Here is a 22065-nt window from a genome sequence, read left to right as displayed (position 1 = left end):
GTGATCCCATGGACAAAGTTCCTCCAGGCCTTTCTGTCCTCTACCATCCTCTGGAGTCCATTTAAGCTCACGCCTACTGCTTCAGTGACTCCATCCGGCCACCTCGTTCTCTGTCGTCCCTTTCTTCTTTTGCCCTCAGTCTTTCCCAGCATTAGGCTCTTCGTTGAGTCCTTCTATCTCATTAGGTAACCAAAGAATTTGAGCTTCATTTTCAGGATCTGGCCTTCTAAAGAGCAGTCAGGGTTGATCTCCTCTAGGACTGACTGGTTTGATCACCTTGCAGTCCAAGGGACTCGCAGGAGTCTTCTCCAGCACCAGAGTTCAAAGGCCTCAATTCTTTGGCACTCAGCCTTTCTTATGGTCCAACTTTCACAGCCATAAATGGCAACTGGGAAAACCATAGCCTTGACTATACGCACTTTTGTTTGCAGAGTGGTGTCTCTGCTTTTTAGTATGCTATCTAAATTTGCCATAGCTTTCCTCCCCAGGAGCAAGCATCTTTTAATTTCTTGGCTGCAGTCTCCATCTGTGGTGATCTTGGAGCCCAGGAAAATAAAATCTGTCACTACCTCCATTTCTTTCCCATCTATTTGCCAGGAATTGAGAGGGCTTTATTTAGTACATATCATATTGGCAAAGATGAGAGCAAAACCAGATCTAACTATTTCTCACGCAAACCCACATAGTTAAAGTTCAGGTCTTCCCCCCTTCTATTAGACCAGGTCACATTGTCCAGTGGAGACTCCTGGTATTGTTGTGAGAATTTTTTTTTTAGCTATGATAAACACCTGCTGAAATGTTCTCATGGCTGGCATCTTGATGTCTGGAACCTAAGTCCTATCTCTACCTTCCCTGCCCCCATAGTTCATTGGCAAGCTGAAAAGCGATAATAGTTACAACAGCAAAAGTGCCTTTTGAAACTTGACATAAAGATTATAATTAAAGGAGAAGAGACTCAAGAATGGAGATAAGTATTTTAACTCAGGGAGAATTCAAAAATATTTTCAATGTACTCAGAACTGTCTCTACATCCCTACTCCATACCAATTGTCATCTGAGATGGCCACTTCACTGATTAGATAACAAAGTAAATCAGAAGTGTTATCCAGATTCAATAAGATTATTTGTTTTTCACTTGCTTGCTTGTTTATTTTGTTTGCAGGTGAAGGCTTTCTTGTTGGAAGTTTGTGAATGATGAATGGCTACCAGAGATGAGTAGTTTACATAATTTAATGATGATGCCTATTTTATTTTGTAAATACAATGAAGGGAAAGAATCATTTGTTTTTAAACTTTTCTTTCAATGCAGCATCTATGAGTGGAGTGACAGACAATAAATTGAAAACATGAACAATGTGCAGGTGTACAGTTATACAGACCAGTGAGAACGTGAAAGCATAGGCAATGTTTAGAAGTGAAATTATGGACAGATGAGAAACTGAAAGCATATATTGTGAGAGGCTCCATTAAGAAAGGCTTAAAGGATCCCATAAGTTCTATACAATGTGGTACTTACCTAAATAGTCCATATTTGAAACATAGGGCCATCCAAAAGGTTTCCTATTATCTCAACTGGCATTCTGTTGATTCTGGGAAATGGATAATGGGGAAATACTACAATCTGTAGTATTTTGATTGGGTTCAGTTTTCATAGTCTGAGAATATGAATAATATTTTTGAACAGAAGACATATGTTGTATGTTTGATCCAATACATTGAAAAAAATATCCAGAATTGTTAAGTATCTGGGCAATATAAATATTATAATAACACTAACAATAATATAAGACTGAATAGCTGCACAAAAATGTTAATCTGGTCTAAAAATCTGGTGGTTGCATGACAAAACATAACAACTCAAGTGAAACCCTCCCTTGACATGGTTGTAGCACTGTATGCTCTAAGGAAAATGAAAGCTATGCCAGAGGTTCAACCATATTGGACAGATCTCATCAGAGGAGCAGAAAAGTATGATGAGATGTAATTTACAAAAACCCATATGGGATCAATAAGAACTATACTAGGTATTGAAGTATCTGGACATTTGGTGACAAATGAGCTACTGGACTCAGGGCTATTGGCAAAATAACCAGAGCCAGAAGTTGTAGCACCACTAGAAGAAAAGTTTTTTATCCATGACATGTACAAAGTTTGAAAACAAAAAAAATAATTATCTGTTATTACAAATCAAGTCCAACAAGAAGAGAATATTCAAAAAGAATGCACCAGTTCTGGAAAGAACACCATTCAAAATCAGAAGTGATAGAAAATAGACTACCCAATCAAATGCTGATTTATAATATGAAACAAAGTATTCACAGAAACGGAATGGTAAGTACTGCAAAGGTCTACCAACAACAAAGAAATCAAAGCCTTGCTCAGTATAGCTCAGACTATAGAGAGAAATCAGGGAGTCAGCACTAAAAGAAGCCAGCCACCGTATTATATTGTTTTCATTCCCAAACTAGGTACCAGTCTCCTGTGCCTTCTCAGAAAGAAACTCTCTAACAAAAAAAGAATTGAAAGGAAGAATTACCATGCAAGGTTGAATGCATTGCAGATTAACAAAATAGCATGAATATTGAAAGATATCAATACTGTAATATTGAATATAAGCACCTGCTCATTTCAAGAAACAAACCCAACTAATATACAACACAGCTGCAATTATAACTGAATACCTAAATATAATATTCACAAACAAACAAAAAAGCCATTGGACCACCAAATGGAAGATCAAATTAGAAAATAAGATAATATGCTAATATGCTAATATCAGAACCAAGCAAGCTAGAACAGATGACAGAAAAGAAATTGAAAAACAAGAAAATTAAAACAAAAAAATACCTGACCAAGAAATATCACCTAGACAGAAAGATCAAGGAAACACTGGAGACAAAAAAATCAAATTGCAGTTATAGCCAAGAAAATCACCAAATACATATATCTCTAATTGCACACTAAAAGCAAAATCTCCAATTTCAGTTAAATCAGAAATGTTTCTACCAATTCATCAGAGGAAATACTAAAGTGAACTAGTTACCGGTAACACCTGACAGGGCAGATCTGGGCATAGCTGTCAAAGTTAGAAAATCAGGAGTCCAGTCAGTTCAAATGAATATAGGTTAATGATAATTGTCTCTACAAGAATCTGAACTACTAATGATCAAAGCAAATTGGCAGTAACTAAGAGTCATGGAATTCAAGGTGGGCTGGATGTAGATCTTTTGTGGGCACATAGGGACTCAAGACTGATGATGCATTTAACACCTCCCTCAAACTCAGCCTGGTCATCTCCTACAGCAGCTATGGACAACCCAAAGAAATGCAAATAGAATGCAGGTTGGGTAAAGGAGGTGGATAAGAATAAAAAAAGAAAGTGAAATGAAACAACTGGTATTAATAGCAGAAATGGTAAAGAAAAGGGCAAGGAATATCAATAACTGATCAGGAACCAGGTAAAGATAAAATACATCATTTTTAGTTGAAATATGTGACTGGTCTACACCCTCTCATTGAAAAGCAATTTAACAACACATTGCAAAGGAGGTGAAATTAAAGATTGGTTAACATCTGGCAAACCTAACTGATAATGAAAAATTTCACATTAGGGGACTATAGAGCAGGAGTGTCAAACTCACGTTGTCACAGCAGCATCACATGACATATTGGGACTTTTTTCATCTTTCGCTAAACTGGGCTTGGGTGTGGCTAGCATGTGACACATCCAGCCCGTGGGGTGGGAGTTTGACAGCCTTGCTATAGAAGCAAAAGGCAACTGCAAGCCAATTACCTGCTTACCAACAACTTCCAAGTAGCTAACTGATGAGGTAGTGGATGCAATCCAACAGCATCTAGTTGAAAAGAAGCCCTTTCCACCTTAGCAAAAAGAAAACCATCCAAACAGCAGAGGAACAAAAGATCAGTTCCTAACTGACAAGATGATTTTGGAAAATTAAGAGAAGGAAGATCAACTTGAATATAGTTCGGACTGATTAAGGAAAGTATTCGATTTCCTGCCACATGACTGGATAATCAATTGCCTAGCAATAATAGGAGTAGTAGAAGAAGCTTTGTGGAAAGATCAATGGCACAATGGAAGACACAGTTGCTGGTCAATGGTGATAGACTGGGAGAGGTTAATATCAAGGAGACACACTCTCACCACAACTGTTTGTCATTGCATTGATTCCTCTGTCAACAATACTGAATAACTTAGGCTGTAGCCATCAAAGAGCAAAAAACATCTGCCAGACTATACAATCCGCATGGAAAAACACTATGTGAAATAAAATTGTTGTTCAACATTTTCTTTCTATACAGCCAAGGTATTGCTATGGAGTTTGGGCTGGACAAATGTGCCTTATTATCAATGGGAAAATTAATTAGTGCATCTTGACTAAAAAAGTCAAGATGCACTATGAACATAATGCCAAGAGCCTGGACAGTCACTACAAGTGCCTGGGCATTCTTCAAGCTGACATTATCAAGCACACTGAAATCAAAAAAATGTTAGAAGTGAGTACATCATGAGAATGAAGAACTTAAAATCCAAACTCACTGGCAGAAATGCCATAAAAACAATTCACACCTGGAAAAATCCAGTCATTAAACACACAAGTGGAATTATGGACTGCATTCAAACAGAACTAAAACTCCTGGGTGGCAAAACCAGAAAAATAATGACAATCACGCCCTTCATCCATGCATCAAGGTTGACAGACTCTTCTTACCAAGGAAAATAGGTGTGTGAGGAATGTTGCAAGAATACCAGATAACTGAAGGGGGGAAAAAGGGAATTGGAAGAATAGCTGAAGGACAGTGAAGATAATGCACTGAAACTAGCATATCATGAACTATATTAAGCACAAGAGAGACCAAAGTAACCTACAAGAAAGACCAAATGAAGAACAGAAAAGGGACATGGCAAGGCAAAGTATTACATGGCCAGTACATAAAATATACAACCCCAGATTTAACAATTATCAATAAGAAAGAGAAAAAAGACTTGATAGTGGGCAAGGCAGTACCTGAAGACTTCAGAATAGAAGAAAAAAAAATATAGAAAATCATGAGAAATAAAGTCCTGCAAATAGAAGTAGAACAACTGTGGGAAAAGAAAGCAAACATAGTACCAACAATAATAGTGTCTTGGCCACAAGCCTAAAAAGTTTGGCATACCACTTGAATACCATCAGTATTGACAAAATCACCATCAGTCAATTGCAAAAGGCAACTTTACTTGGATCAGCTTACATCCTGCAGTGATATCTTTAACACCATCAAACAAGAACATTTGCTATTCAAGGTATTTGGGAAGAACTCAATAGTTTGATAAAAATGCCAAATCCAATCTATATATCTGGTTGACTATGCAAGGAACCATAATAATACCTGTATGACTTTTTTTCTTCTAGCAATTAATGAAGTCTTTTGTTACCTTAAAAATGTGCTGTCATTTTGGCAAGCACTGATTTATATGAACAGATGATTTTGTCAGTGCTTCTTTGTAAAATGTTGATTATGAAATGTTTATTTCAAAACTAAAATTTGCATTTTATTCTAAGAGTATATGAATATATTCGAAAATTATTATTAAATTGTAATTACATTAATGTGTAAACAATATCTAAGATTCCATAAAAGATGTTACAAGTTCATAGCCTTTTGCAGTTTTTACAGGATTTATCATTTTGGGCATTTCAGCAATTCACATTCCAATTCGCTTCTTTTAACAGTTTTTAAGCTTCAGAATGATGATTATTTTACTTTTCCTTATAATCATCCATAAAATAGCATGACAACCATTTATTGAACGTGAGTTGCTTGAAAACCTTCTCCTACATTTTATTCTTCATTCTGTAAAGGAAAATAAAAAGGTTTCCACGGGCGGTCAGTTGAGGCAAATTTGTTTACTCACTAAAAAAATTAAAATAAATTCTAATCACTACTTTTATTAAATATAGCACTGTTCTTCACTTCTAGTTCAGTTTACTGTTGATTTAGCAATTAGCCTTTTATATACAATGATTGACTGAAGCACAATTATACCAAACTCATTTACCCTATTTCAAAGGTTTATGAAACAAATCAAGTCGATTCTCTCGCCCCTGCTGTTCAACATCTACATGAAGCCATTGGGTGAGATCATCAGTGGTTTCGGGGTGAGATACCAGCAGTACGCTGATGACACCCAGCTGTACTTTTCCACCCCGGATCACTCCAATGAAGTTGTTGAAGTGCTGTCCCGGTGTTTGGAAGCTGTACGGGTCTGGATGGGGAGAAACAGGCTCAAGCTTAATCCCTCCAAGACGGAGTGGCTGTGGATGCCGGCACCCCGATTCAGTCAGCTGCAGCCGCGGCTGGCTGTTGGAGGCGAGTTACTGGCCCCAAAGGATAGGGTGCGCAACTTGGGTGTCCTCCTGGATGATCGGCTGTCGTTTGAAGACCATTTGACGGCCGTCTCCAGGAGGGCCTTCCACCAGGTTCGCCTGGTTCGGCAGTTGCGCCCCTTCCTTGATCGGGATGCCTTATGCACAGTCACTCATGCGCTCGTTACCTCTCGCTTGGATTACTGTAATGCTCTCTACATGGGGCTCCCCTTGAAGTGCACTCGGAGGCTTCAGTTAGTCCAGAATGCAGCTGCGCGGGTTATAGAGGGAGCTACACGTAGCTCCCATGTAACACCGCTCCTGCGCAGACTGCACTGGCTGCCTGTGGCCTTCCGGGTGCACTTTAAGGTGCTGGTTATGACCTTTAAATCGCTCCATGGCTTAGGACCTGGGTACTTACGGGACCGCCTGCTGTTACCACACGCCTCCCACCGACCCGTACGCTCCCATAGAGAGGGACTTCTCAGGGTGCCGTCCGCCAAACAATGTCGACTGGCGGCCCCCAGGGGGAGGGCCTTCTCTGTGGGGGCTCCCACACTCTGGAACGAGCTTCCCCCGGGTTTACGCCAAATACCTGACCTTCGGACATTTCGTCGCGAACTCAAGACTCATCTTTTTATCCGCGCGGGGCTGGCTTAAACTGGGATTTTAATGTTAAATTTTATTAATTTTAAACGGGGTTTTTTAATATGGTAAATTTTAATTACTGGGCTAATTTAAATAAGTTTTTTAAATCGTATTTTAAACTTGTATATTGTATTGTCGGTTTTATTATGCCTGTACACTGCCCTGAGTCCTTCGGGAGAAGGGCGGTATAAAAATCAAATAAAATAAAAATAAAAATAAAGTGTAATTCATTACCTGATATTCCTTTTTTGTTTCTTTTCTACTGACAATATATGGGAGAAGCAGAGCCTCATTTTTGTTTTCTGGTTTTGTACTTTCAAATCAATGCATCATTCCTATTATGGTTACCCCTCCAACACAGCATTTCTCAACTTTGATAACTTTAAGAAGTTCCAACTTAAACTGCCTGCATTCCTCAGCCAACAACTCTTAAAAGTTGTCAATATTGAGTAACACTGCTCTAAAAGTGGCTACCCACTTTTTTCCCAAAGAGCCAGAAATACCCAAGACTGAGCAAATAATAAAGCCAGGCCTGACTTTTAGAAAGTATACTGAAGATAACAACTCTAAATCATTTTAATTCAATTAATACATTACCTAGATGATGATCTTGTTTGGTCACTATTTCATCATATCCTGGTATGTTATTTTTAATATATAGTTATTTTTCTTTGTTTATTGTTTGTTTCTATTATATATCACCCAGAGTTGAATTGGATGGCACTATAAATCCATTAACTAAATAAAAAAAGCAAATTTTGCTGTTGTTATAATGTAAATCTAGAATACAGTCCTAGATAACACCAATAAAGCAATATTTAGCAGACTTGACAACATGTCAGTTTCCCTCTGTTTAGCTAAAGTCCAACGACTTGCATTACAAATTGACAACATTCTTCAAATGTAGTACTTTGAAGTTACTTCAAAGCACCAGTGCCACAGCACCAATATGCTGTGTCAGACTGACTTGTTGACTATATGGACATGTTTAATACAGATGATGATCAATACTGAAATTGTTTGCCATTGCAGTCTTCTGGCTTTTTTTTTTTTTCTTATTTTCTCTGACTAATTATTCTGGAATTTTCTGGAAGGTATTAAACAGATCTCATGATATTTAGCATTTTCAGCCAATGTTGACTAGATGTGTCCACCTACTGTGACATTTGCCCCTGCATATGTACACAAATGTTATTTATTATATTTTTATACAGTATTGCCAATTCCCAGGTTTTTTGGACAATAAACTAGACCAAAAACAATATAAAAGAGGCATCTGAACTGTATGTTGTATGTGTTCCACAAATGCAATAAAATGGATTACAGTAAAATGATGTAATATAGTAAATTTAATGTAATGATGTAATATTTCCCTAACACACCATAGGCATGGAAAGCCCATGTAAACAGGAAGATTTTAAACATCATCTTAAATGCCAGAAAAGAAGGGGGCAGGCACACCTCAGTAGACATTTAGTGTTTTGAAGACAATTATAGAGTTGGCCTACATGTATGCTTTTTGCTTTTTGTTTTGTGGAATCCTTGGTGGTGAGTAAAGCAATATTTATATACATTAACTGATTCCCTATAACAATAATTTCCCCCTCAAGTCCTGCTCTGCTACCTTATTTTGTATGGGAGGACAGCAAAGAACATCTAGACCGTATACCAAAATTATATATTCCCAGCAGGGCCACCAAACAGATGAAGTCATCCTAGCTGCCCAGCTAAATTGAGCAGGCATTTATATAGGGTAGCAATGATATAGGGTTAGGGTTAGGTTATTAGGTAATGGGGCAGATGACCATTTAGTGACAATTTCATACTGTGCAGAAAAAAGTAATGATAAACTATTTCTGTACTTTACCAAGAAAGCCATATGGATAGACAACATAAAGTGATTATTGATAAAGGAACAGATGATGGCCCCTCAGATCAGAAGTCATTCAATATCCTGCTGAAGAAGAATTGATAATTTCAGGGTGCTAGTGGTGCTTATGGTGGAATTAGATTAAAGCCATTGAATGTTTTTTTTTATTGATGTTGCAGAGCAGGAAAAGAAAAATGAGGCTGCAAAGGCATAATTGCAAAGGGAGTGTGGAAGTCAAGAAACATGAACATAGGAAAATTCACCACAGAAAAGATGAAAAGAATCAACTACATATAGACATCATATACTGTATCAGTAAACTGAAATGAACTAGAATACTCAGGACATGAAAAACAACGAAGGAGCGGTGTAGAAGACAATGTAGTAAAGAAGAACATAGTAAAGATAAGAAACAATGGATGGAAACTAATCTAGGAGAGAAGCAATCTGAAATTAAGGAGAAATTTCCTAACAGTGAGGAAAATTAACCAGTGAATGGCATGCCTTCAGAAATTGTAGGTGCTTCATCACTGGAGGTTTTTAAGAAAATATTGGACAACCATCTATCTGAAATGGTATAGAGTCTCCTGCCTGAGCAGGGGTATGGATTAGAAGACCTCCAAGGTCCCTTCCAGATGCATTTTGATTAAAGCACTTGGGTCCAATACAGTCAGTAGCCAAATAAAATTAACTAGACCAAGAACAGTCTTACAGAATGGCTATACAGACATTTAACGGAATGGTTATCCAAGTTTATGACCCAACTACTCATGCAGAAGATTGACAAACTTTATGGCCAAGTTCAATCAGAAATTAACAGTATATTTAAAAAATCAATCTCATTGTGTCATTGGTACCTGGAAGAGTTCAATAATAACAACTTAGGTGCGACCAGAGGCTAATTGTAGAAAAGATCACTACTACTCATATGTAAGTTCCAAGTCAAGTTACATCGGAAGAAGAAACCAGTTTCTTTCACAATAGGATACCAAAATAGCAAATAGGATACCAAAATAGCAAATAGGATACCAAAATAGCAAATAGGATACCAAAGATGGATAATAACTGGTTCAACAAGAACAAATGAGTTTTTATACTCACTTGCCTTTAAATTTGAATTAATAAACTATCACCCTTAGTATTACTCACTTGTGTGGAATTTTTCTAAGATAGATTCTGTGATGACTTTGCTTTTTACAATTTCTCCCTCACAGTAATTACATGAAGTAAATCACTTTTACTCATATGTAGAAAAGAACTGAAACTAAAATACAATAACTCATCAAAAATAAAATAACTCATTGAGGAGTATATGTATGTGCTATTTTAGATAGCATTGTAAGTTATTACACTGTAGTAAAATAATTATTTTAGGCTATTTGTGTAGATTTAGATTCATTTCAGTGATTTACTGGATGGATGGATGGATGGATGGATGGATGGATGGATGGATGGATGGATGGATGGATGGATCTGATAGATAAGTTGGAGATTTTAGGATTCAAAACATACAAGAAGAAATATAAGAAACATCAAATAAATTATTTTACAGTGTATAGCTATAGTAATGTACTATACATACAACACATATATGATAACAAACATATTATCAAACTATTTTAATGGCCTCTGATGTTTTACTGGGTACTAATCATGTATCATAAAATTATTGCATAAAATGGAATAAAATTAAAATAATTAAAACACTGGTCTCTTTTTACATACAGGCAATCTTTATGTTATGAGTAGAAATAGGCTAACATAAAAATGTAAAGTAATACTGCTGTTGGATAATAAGGTAATGCAGCCAATACTCCATTCCTGATCTAATAGTTCATTTCTATTACAAATATATAGAAAGAAGCTAGTCCTACTGTCCAGCAGAGTAGCTGATTGTGCTTTAGCACCTTAATTGCTTCAGTATTGTATATGGAGGAAGAATTTCACTTTATTTCAAATTTCATTTCCCATACCAGTAGGGGTATGGGAATTGATTGTTGAAGCATTCTTATTGTGAGAAAATACGCTGAAGTTGTGTTGAAGCTTGTTTGTATATGCCAATTGTTATTTCCATTGTTTATGATTTCTTTAATATAGTTATATTTCTAATCACACAAGAATTCCATTCATGGAAATGCTCTCCAGGGATTGTCCAGGTTGCAAAGAAGACTGAACAGTCTAACCCCACCTTCACAAGTCCTTGACATCAATGCAGGTCATGTAGAAGGTAATTTTTCCAAAGTTATTACAGAAACAGATTGGTCAAAGGAAATAGATATATTATCAATGATAAAGCCTTCATGGATTTAAAGGGGCTCTGTATTTATTTAGAACAGTTTAAAAATTATGTTTCCATAGATATATTATATAATTTAGGTGATTAGGCTAATACTGCAACACTCTTATTTGTGTTTATAGCTGAAGTGGATTATGGAAGGCATGCTCAAGATATTGTTTCGTAATCTTTAATAATTTATGAAACACTGTCAAATAATCATTGTTCTTCCCGGTAATGTTTATAAAAAGTTATGAGTCCAAGATTTACTAAAATACTTTCCCTTTCTTTCCATTCCTGGCAGCTTTTCTATCTTCAGTAACCTTTCTTTGCACTTGGTCTCAAATTTAACATCAGAGACAGTGGCTCAAACCCTATTCTAAAATTAAACCATGTTTAATATTGTTTTCTTTTCCAAGTCTGAGATGTTGACATTTGCACTATAGACTGTATAACTTTAAATCTTTGGTTGGATTAGCATCAAACCGATTTGGCCTTGATTACTATATAAAAGCAGTTTTGGTATGTAATACACATGATTGTGAGTAACTAAAAACATCACTCAGCTGTACAGCACATAGTTTAGGAGAAATTTGTATGTAGTATTTCTGTTTTTTATAGGATGCCTCAATGATATAACCTCTTTCCTGATTTCCTAAATCCATAACTCAGATTAAAAACAAACAAAAATAAATACAACAAATAAAATAAATACAATTTATTTATTTATTTATTTATTTATTTATTTATTTATTTATTTATTTATTTATTTATTTATTTATTTATTTAACATGTTGCCCACCTCCCTCTCCAAAGTTACTCTGCGTGGCTTATATAATCAGTATTCAAACTAAGAATAAAAACAATTCACTATATGCAACATGAGATTTGTATTTTGTTTAAAAAAGCCTCACTGTACAGAGTAATTATCTTTGGTATCTGCTACTGGATTTGAGAATACAATGTAAGGGAATATCTATTGGTTAATCTACATACATAATAGGGGGTTAAACCGAGCAGCGATTTAACATAAAATTAACCAGCTCTCTTTTGTATTAAAAGAAATGTGCTAAGTACTAAACTACCTGTAAATGTTGTGTGCCGCCTCTCGGTATGAGCAAAGATATTACATGGTAATTATAAAGCCAATTACATTTTAAAACAGAACTTTATATGGCAGGTGTTAAGTATATGTAGAAACTATTGCTGAAGAAAGAGGAAGAGGAGGAGAAGGAGGAGAAGGAGGAGGAGGCAATGATCACAAAGTATCAAAATCTGAAAATCAAAATTGATTTTGACATTAACTAGCAGTGGTGGTCCCAATGATCTGCACAATGGCAATATTTTAATCTATCAATTGCAAAAGGCCACATTGCTTGGAACTACACATATACTATACTATCTACACATATGCCTGGATCTACACATATACGTTGCTTAGATCTACACATATAACATACTATGACATTCATATAACATATTATGACATTCAAGGTTCTTGGGAAGAAGATGCAAATGAAAAGCTAATGCAATCCTAGGTTGCACCAACAGAAGATAGCTTCAATATCATGTGAAGTGACAGTATCACTTTATACTGCACTGGTAAGATCACACTTGGAATATTGCATCCAATTCTGGTCACTATGATACAAAAAAGTTGTTGAGACCCAGAAATAATGCACAGAATGGAGCAATAAAGATGATAAGAAGTATGGAGACCATACCATATGATGAACAACTGAGGGAACTAGGTATGTTTAGTCTACTGCAGAAAAGAAATAGGGTGATATGATAGCAGTCTTTCAATATTTGAAGAACTGTCACTGAAAAGAGGGATTCAATGTATTCTCCAAAACACTTGAAGGAAGGACAAGAAGTAATGGGTAGAAGATCATTAACGAGAGATCCAACCTAGAATTAAGGAAAAATTTCCTGACAGTGAGAACAATTAATCAGTGGACCAGTTTACTTCTGGAAGTTGTGGGTGCTCTATCACTAGAGCCTTTCAAGAAAAGACTGGACAGCCATTTGCCCAGAATTGTATAGGGTCTTATGTTTCACCAGGGAGTTGGACTAGAAGACCTTCAAAGTACCTTCCAACCCTATTATTCTATGTTTTACAAAGGTCAACACCAGTTAAAGAACTGGCAGCTATGACTTCACATTGAACAAATCGTCATCATCATCACTTGGAACACAACATACCAGATATCAAAATTGTCAAAAACCAAAACATGCAATTTATTGACATCGTGGTACCAGGAGATGCCAGCGTTGAAGAAAAAGAACTGGAAAAAATCATGAAATATCACAACCTGGCCATCGAAACTACATGGCTATGGATGAAACATGTAACGGTGATACCCATTGTCATCAGGGCAATTGGCACCATGTCTAAGAATTTTATATCAACAAACTGCAGCTTCCTGCAATAACACCAGCAGAACTGCAAAAACTGTGCTACTTGGAACATCATACATCTTAAGAAGGTACTTGGTTGATACCTAGGACACTGGCAGCAATCCGTATCAACCATCAGCACCAGTCAATGGTATTTTTGATGCCTTTTTGAATGTTCATTTGACTGAGTTTCATGTTTAATGAATAAAGGTGATGATGATGATGATGATGATGATATTAAATAAAGGATAAAGGATATTGCTTTCTGGTGTTATATTACAGGAAAGGATAAATTACTACTGTGGCTGAGAAACATCAACATCAACTTGAAGGCTCATTTAAGTTAATTTAGAAAGTACATAGGTATTCTTCTCAATTTAATCAAATATGACCCTTAAGACTATAAATAAAATAAATCAGTTTTACTACCTTATTATCTAGAAACTACTGTTGCAGTATGTTCTGATCATTAAAATGCTCAAAGGAAGGGCCGCTAACTAATATGGGAATAATATTATAAAACTTTTGCTTTAATGAACGTTGTAATTGTTTTAAACATGGAATGGTTTGCTTTTAACTCTTATTACTTTATCAACCTTCCAGTGCTCATCATTGTCTCGTTAAAAGGAACAAGATTTTTCAAGGAGGATTTTTAATAGTAGCAAAACAGTACTACCATGGATAATTTCCTGTTTAAATAGAAAATATTTAGATAGTGATCAAGTTGTTTTTCATGGAAATAAAATAATTTTCCATCTCAAATTCAAAATCTTGCAGCAATACCATCATATGACTACTTGTTTTCTTTTTCATAAAAACTTTATTTATTTATTTATTTATTTATTTATTTATTTATTTATTTATTTATTTATTTATTTGTCACAACAGCATATATAAGCATAAGCATGAAAAAACTATACAATATATAAGCATAAATATAATCGTAAGTATGTAATAACTATATGAATTTGGATACAATCAAAGGGAACATTAGGACAGGAACCGTAGGCACGTTGGTGCTCTTATGCACGCCCCTTACAGACCTCTTAGGAATGGGGTGAGGTCAATAGTAGATAGTTTTTGGTTAAAGGTTTGGGGTTTTGGGAAGAGACAACAGAGTCTGGTAGTGCATTCCAGGCATTAACAATGCCATAAGTCATATTTCCTGCAATCAAGATTGGAGCGGTTCACATTAAGCTTAAATCTATTGTGTGCTCATGTATTGTTGTGATTGACGCTGAAGTAGTCTTCAACAGGAAGGACGTTGTAACAGATGATTCTATGAGTTAAACTCAGATCATGTCGAAGGCGGTGGAGTTCTAAATTTTCTAAACCCAGGATTTCTAGTCTGGTGGCATAAGGTATTTTGTTGTAATCAGAGGAGTGGAGAATTCTTCTTGTAAAATATTTCTGGACACGCTCAATTGTATTAATGTCTGAAATGAGGTATGGGTTCCAGACAGGCGAGCTGTATTCAAGAATTGGTCTAGCAAATGTTTTATATGCTCTGGTTAGTAGTGTAGTGTTTCTGGAGAAGAAGCAATGCAAGATTAAGTTTACAACTCTTAAAGGCTTTTTTGCGATGTAATTGCAGTGAGCTTTGGCACTTAGATCATTTGATATGAAAACTCCAAGGTCTTTAATGGGGTGAGGGTCATCTACAAGGTAATGTCCATCAAGCTTGTATTTAGTGTTCAGATTCTTTTTTCCAATGTGTAAACCAGAGCATTTGCTGGTTGAGATTCTAGATTGATTCTAGATTGACATTCTAGGATTTAACAAATTAAAATTATCTGATCTGATTTACTATGTTTATATTTCTGTGAGCATATATTATTTATCTGAAATCATTTATCTGAAATCATTGTTGATGTTATGTTGATAGCTTTGCTGTTGCTGTATTGAAGTTCAACTATTTTCTTCCAAGAGTCATCTCATCTCCTTTTACTGTATAAGCCATTGGCTCAGTGTCTGGCAAGAAAAGATCCTAGTGAATTAAGATGTATGAAGAATGACTTTTTAAAAAATCTGTTATGAAATCTTGCCAAATTGTTTCATTGGATTTGCTAGTATTGTGAAATGCTGGTATAGTGAGAAAAAGAAATGGGATAATCCATCTATCCATTGTCCTATTTACCTGAAAGAAAGACCATTCTCAATTTAAGCAACCGTCAGAAATAAAATCCATAAATAAATAAAAGCAAAATAGATTGAGGAATAAGCAAAAGGGGAAATCCTCTCAGAAAGAACCTTAGATTCTATATTTTGTCATTTTAAGATTATCCAATACAACTAAAACCAGTCCCAGAAATTTTCACAATCCACATAAATATATGCATGCAACACCCTTCTACATATGCATGTGGATATGTATCTGCCAGAAGTCACAATAAATATCCACATGCATATGTAGTCAAGGCAATCCCCTTACATTAACTGAATCAATAGCTAATATAGTGAAACATAATATTCCATATGTCTACTCTTCTGTATTTCACATGCAAGCTGTTCACACAGGAGTGTTCAAACATTATATCTACTTTTTTCTTATCAAAAACACCAAAAAAAAGTGTGTGGGGGGGAATCTATTAAATGACCCAGGAAGGGAAAAACAAAGGAAGCACAGGACAAAGTGGATAAAAATGAGGCAAAAGAAGGAAGTAATGAACAGAGACATAAAGAAAATAGAGAAAAGCTTTATTATTAGACATTATAGAAAGAGTTAAATTTACCAGGCATGTGTAGCCTCACCTATGCAGTCCCACAGGAGCAGCTACTAATCTTAAGGTTCACCTTTTAAAGGCATTCAATGCTGCAGCAGCAATCTCTTTAATCATTTGCACTTTATATTTATTTCTTTACAACAACTTTTTCTATTCTCATTAAAGAAGGCACGATTACTATCCAATCCACACGCATTTGTGTGTGTGTGTGTGTGGAGGGGCAACCCTCATCTTCTTATAAGCATCTGTTCTTAATGATAAAAAAACAAAATATGGCATAGTACAAACCTCATTCCTTTTGCACTTGTGTTTCAACATCAAACACAAGTATATACTTAAGTCATAAGGTTACGTCATAATATATGCTTCATCAGTGTCTTCCACGTGTGTGTGTGTGTGTGTGTGTGTGTATGCCTCTTGTACATAATTCTATAAATCTGATTAACTGTTATTCATCCTTTTTTTTAGTAAAGGAAAAATGAAGAATTTCCAATTTCCTAAATGTTTTAATTCTCCTTTTGGGGTCCTTTTCTACACATTTATGTTTATGAGATATAATAACTAGAAATATATGCTGTATTCATGATATGATGACTTCATAAATTTATATGAAATTGTTTTTTTTTCCTTTTAAAAATCCTAATCATCTTTAGAAAGGAACTCATCTCTATCACAGCTAATATACGTTTTTCACTAATATTCTTTTCATACTTATCTACGTTCCTCACATAGAATAGACCATTGGTGTATATTACTTTCTTAAAGCCTTTTACTGAGTGATCCACATTAATTATTGTGTAGTAAAGAAGTAATGAATACCACACAATAGTAGTTTAGTAGTTAGGAATTTCAGTTGCCTTTGTTTAAAATTAGTCATGCTCAGTAGTTGATTTTTATCCATTCTCTTTCTAATGTAATGTGCAGCAAACTTGGATTGTTGCTATACCTAGAGGCTGATTTGCATTGCCAGAAATACTGTTATTTTAATTTACTAAAAATGGGTGATTTTGATGGTTCATTTTGTTAGAATTCTTTTGATATTTTGTCAAGGAAATGCTTCATATATTAAATGTTTGAAAATGCAAGAATATTATGAGTTTTTCATTGTTATCTTTCAGCATGGTTAATTGACAAATCCATTAATTAAACTGGAATTGAAGATCTGGTTTCAATAGAATATGTCGGTTATTCAGACATCTTTATTTTTCTCTTGGATTTTTTTTCTTCAAATTCAATGCATGTGATAAAAAATATATTTCTATTATCTGACAAGCTGTAAATTGTAGACAATTGTAGCATTCTGGTTCCAAACCATGCTTGCTATGTCTTTTAAAGCAAGTGAACTAAATTGTTATGGATGTAGAGATATTTGTGATTATACCCTTTTTGTATTCTATAGAAAGATTTTTAATCTGACTAGCTAAACAGAACAGGCCGTCAGGATAATATAGCTTGAAATATGTTTTAAACTGAGACATGAATTGTATACTACTGTACGTAATATTTATAAAATATACAATTTTTTTCTTTAAAATTCTCATTCCTGATAACTAATGAATATATCCATGTAAGTTTCCTGGCAACAAAATGAAAATGGTTTGACATTACCTGTTTCTACTATTTTTTTTTTAACTTTCTAATTTAATCTCTGCCTAAGATTTCCTTTTTTCCCCTAGTAAGTGAGAGCAATATGCTATCTAGCTTTTTCAAGGTCAACAAATGGCTAGGGATTGCTAACTTTAATAATACTACAAATACAGTGTTTGGTGATTTGCGAATATTTAAGGAATGTAAAGTTGTTAACTATGATTTACCCATAGTAATAGTTATATGATATGTAGTACTAATAAAATGCAATTAATGTTAATAGCCAGAAATTCAAAATACTATGTTCTAATTAATACACAAAGGTACCAAAAATACATTAACTATCTATTAATGATACATTACAAGTCTGATGAACAACTCTTCACCAGTCATATAAAACACATCACTATGCAAGAGACATCATATTTCAGCTTCTAGACCTTTGGAGAGAATCGACTGAAGGTTTTCAAATCTACCACTTCAAAATACATTCTAAAAATGAAAATACTGTACCCTGATTCCCCTCCTTAATGAGTGCAACAAATTGTATATAGATATTTCATTCTTATAAATACAAATTCAATTTTTATATTAATTGATAAACAACCAATGTGTTGCTGATATGCAATTAATGGAAGAGAGTAATAGTCCTCCATAATTAATAAGAAAGTTTCTGCCTGCCTGCCTTTATCTATCTATCTATCTATCTATCTATCTATCTATCTATCTATCTATCTATCTATCTTCATCTATCTATCTAACATTATAGTTACACAACAGTGCATGTTCCTCTGTCATTAGTCTAAGGCACTTTTACTCCTAAGATAAAGCATCCTTGCAATTAGAGAATGCAAATACTATATAATTTTGCAGTTTTATGCACTTACCTGTATATCCAATTGAAAGCCACAGAAATTGCTCCTGGGCAAATCTAAACACTATACTGTAGGACTATATATTTAAATATAAGAGAAAATATATTTTCTCTTATAGTTTATTTCCTACCCTATTTGAAACTGTTGTTGATTTCTAAAATGGGTTATGAGTTTAATATGCATTAACTGAAAAAAAACAACTAAAATGGAGATATCAGAGTTTTATATTTCAAATGAAGTTTTAATTTTTCCAGGTTTTTTAGGATTTAAGAGCATTGTCTAAAAAGCTACTTGTAATAGCTTTTGCGGTGGTATCACAATTAATCTCTCAGCTAATCTCTCAACTAATTATCAGTATAAATTACATCAAAAATCCACATGCAAAAAATTCCTTTAAAGTCCCATACCATCTTAAAACTAAGCATTGCCAGAAGACCAATTCAAAAGTATTTCTTCATGAACCAGTATAATACACAGGCTATAGAATGTATTAATTTTGATTAATGGCCAACTTTATAAAACAGCCAGTAAAATACAACATATGAGAGATTACAATTTCAAGAGCAACTGTAAATATATATTAAACAGACTGAGTGGCTTTTTTGATTAATGGTAGAAAGATGGTAGATCAGATGAAGTTTTATCAAATAAAGAGTCAAATTAAAAAAAAATAATGTTGGGTGACTGAGGCTAACTTTTGGAAAAAGAAAACAGGAGGTTCACATAGACATACCCCACAAATATTTGTTCCATAGCCAGTAAAATTAGATTAAAATGATAAAGATAAAGGACTAGAAACTACTCAATTACCCATTCTGTATCTATTTTAAACAATCCTTTCCATTTCACTTTGATAATATAATTTACTTTTATTTGTGCAAGCATACAAAATATACGTTATTTTCCCTCATACAATATTATTTGTATTGGCTCTGAGGGCACCCCATGGTTTTAAAATGCAAGAAAATTAGTTATGTATAATCTAGCCTTACACAGGAGAAATACTAAATTTCTCAAATATTCTGTTATGAAAAATAAATCCAATAAACTCTCTTCCCATGCACGCAGATAATGAGGCTTGCAACAACTAAATCCACATACTTGTTAAATATAAGCAATTGTATTTAGAATTATTCCTTTTTGTCCAATTATTAGGACTGTTCAGGTTAAACTGTAATACTTCAGGTGACCTGGTTGATAGATCAATTTGCCAGTCTATTTCCTGAAAACTAAAGTTATCCTTTCTTGAGTGGGGTAGATAATACACCTACCTATTCACAGTACAGCTTTCCAAATTTCTATTCTTTTTATTTGCATTCCTTACAATTCTACAAAATTCTGATCCTCAACCTAATTTTCAGCTTGATCTTTACAATGCAAAAAATATGCTTATGTCATAGTTCAAAGAGATGAAAGAACAGGGGTTGGAATATTTAACAAAAGATTCAAATGTGAGATGAATCAGGGGAAAGCACAGCTGCAAGATTCACTCCTATGGAGGAAAAGCCATGCAGTCTCCATCTCTTGACCTCCTCTTTCATTGAGGGGCAGGCTGACTGGGAAAGGGCAAAACAGATTCTTACCTTCACTGCAATCCTTCCCACGGAAACCAGTATGGGAGCAGTCACACACCGCCTGATTGTTGAGCACAGAGCATACACCACCATTGAGGCAAACATCTCTAGCACATAAGTGGCTCTGTTCATCATCCAGACGTACTTCTTGACTCTCCACAGGTGAAGACTGTGTATAATTGACTCTTACATCTGTTATCCATCCTTTGAAAGGTTCCCTATCCTTCACTGAGGAGAGTGTTACTTTCAGGGTAGGTGAACGTAACTCTGGAGGCAACCCTCCTAGAAAGAGACCACTGAAGACCGTCATGTCCCGCCGCTTAGATTTCACTTCTACCCATTTAGCCTCAGCCTGATCAATTAATAGTGTTGTATTCTTAAAATTGCGGCGAATGACCACAGTGTGCCACAGGTTGTCGTTGACAGCCATGTCAGAGAGCAAGATGGCAGGCTCAGCACAGAAGATGGAGAAACTTAGCTGGAGCCGCCCACCTTGTGTCAGAATTAATTCCAAGAAGTCACAGAAGCCCTCATCATCAAAGTAAAGGACCAGGCCACTGGAACTGCGGGTTTTCATGTTAAAGCTCATCTCGCTTTCACAGCAGGCATTCCATTTGGGGAAGCGAGTCCACTGGCCCTCTGCTCCTGGGAACTCCAAGCCACTGCCAAGCTCAGCCCAACATCCCAGGAGCAATGCCATCCAAAGTAGGAGGCAGCCTCCACGCCGAAGGAGCACAGGCCCCATTCTTGGTGGGGTGGGGTGGGGGAGAGGGGGAAGAGGAGGGGGGAGTGGTGGTGGGGGCGTTGAAGCAGACAGGGTAAAATCTTTCCAGTGACCACTCACAACAGATACTTAATTTTTGCTTTCCAGGTTCTGGGGGGAAATAATGTGGCTGCCTTCCCCCAGTAGGAGAGGCTCAGGCTTTTCAGCCAAGATCCAAATTTGTTCTTTTTCAATAATAAAAATAAAAATAATGGAAGAAAGGAAAGATAAAGCACCAAAAAATGTGCAATTTTATTTGAACTGTAAAAAGTGTTTAAAAAATAAAAGGCACTGATAAAAAGTTATTCAGTCATCTGCTTCTCAAAGTGAAGACTAAGAGTGAGTCAGCAAATATATTAATATTAAAAATCCATGTTGACAAGATGAAAAGAAGCTGGGGATGGGTGGAAAATACAGGAATGTAGGAAGGTCCATTAACTACTTAGAAGACCTTTTTAAAAGATCCAAAAATCCAGCAAGATTTAATCAATATTCCAGGGTATATGGAGAAGTCAGTATCCAAGTGTATGTAGAAGTCATATTATCCAATAGCTGTATTTCCCAGAAATTTTGTCACCTTCACTGCAAGCAATTTACTGACTCCAATCCTGTCTTTCCAAAGTTGATTCTTTCATCAGACCATGGACTGCCTGCCATGTAATAAACCAGGAGACTGTGTATTTCCCAATGGGGCTGAAATCCAGAAGCTGTCATGTAGCTTAGAAGCTACTTGCTATGCAGAGCCTCACAGCTGCTCCTATTTTGTTTTTCTTCTGCAAAGCCAAAACTGAAAAGATCCTGGTGCTTGATTGTTGGAAGATTTTGCACCATTTTTTTTAAAAAAAATATGTTCTACAAAAACCTGCAAAAATTACAAAGATAACAAAATTACATTCACAATCCTGAGTACTTCATTGCTGAAAAATAAAGAGCTGAAAGTAACAGCAAATATAAATGCAACTAGAAGTAAATTGAAGGT

General features: G+C 35.3%; 1 protein-coding gene across 3 annotated transcripts in view; it reads right to left on the bottom strand.

The window, feature by feature from the left end:
* The window catches only part of NRXN1 (neurexin 1), a 1023581-nt gene that overhangs the window by 994529 nt on the left and 6987 nt on the right, over positions 1 to 22065 (bottom strand). For all 3 annotated transcript variants that reach the window (XM_058164969.1, XM_058164968.1, XM_058164970.1), the window contains exon 2: positions 20333 to 21948. In XM_058164969.1, the coding sequence (XP_058020952.1) occupies positions 20333 to 21068 (736 nt within the window). In that variant the 5' untranslated portion in view covers positions 21069 to 21948. The remainder of the gene's footprint in view (positions 1 to 20332; positions 21949 to 22065) is intronic.

The sequence above is a fragment of the Ahaetulla prasina genome, chromosome 1 (genome assembly GCF_028640845.1).
Source record: "Ahaetulla prasina isolate Xishuangbanna chromosome 1, ASM2864084v1, whole genome shotgun sequence".
In the NCBI taxonomy this organism is placed as follows: Eukaryota; Metazoa; Chordata; class Lepidosauria; order Squamata; family Colubridae; genus Ahaetulla; species Ahaetulla prasina.
Note: the sequence above shows the minus strand (reverse complement) of the source record. Positions and strands in the feature narration are given on the sequence as shown.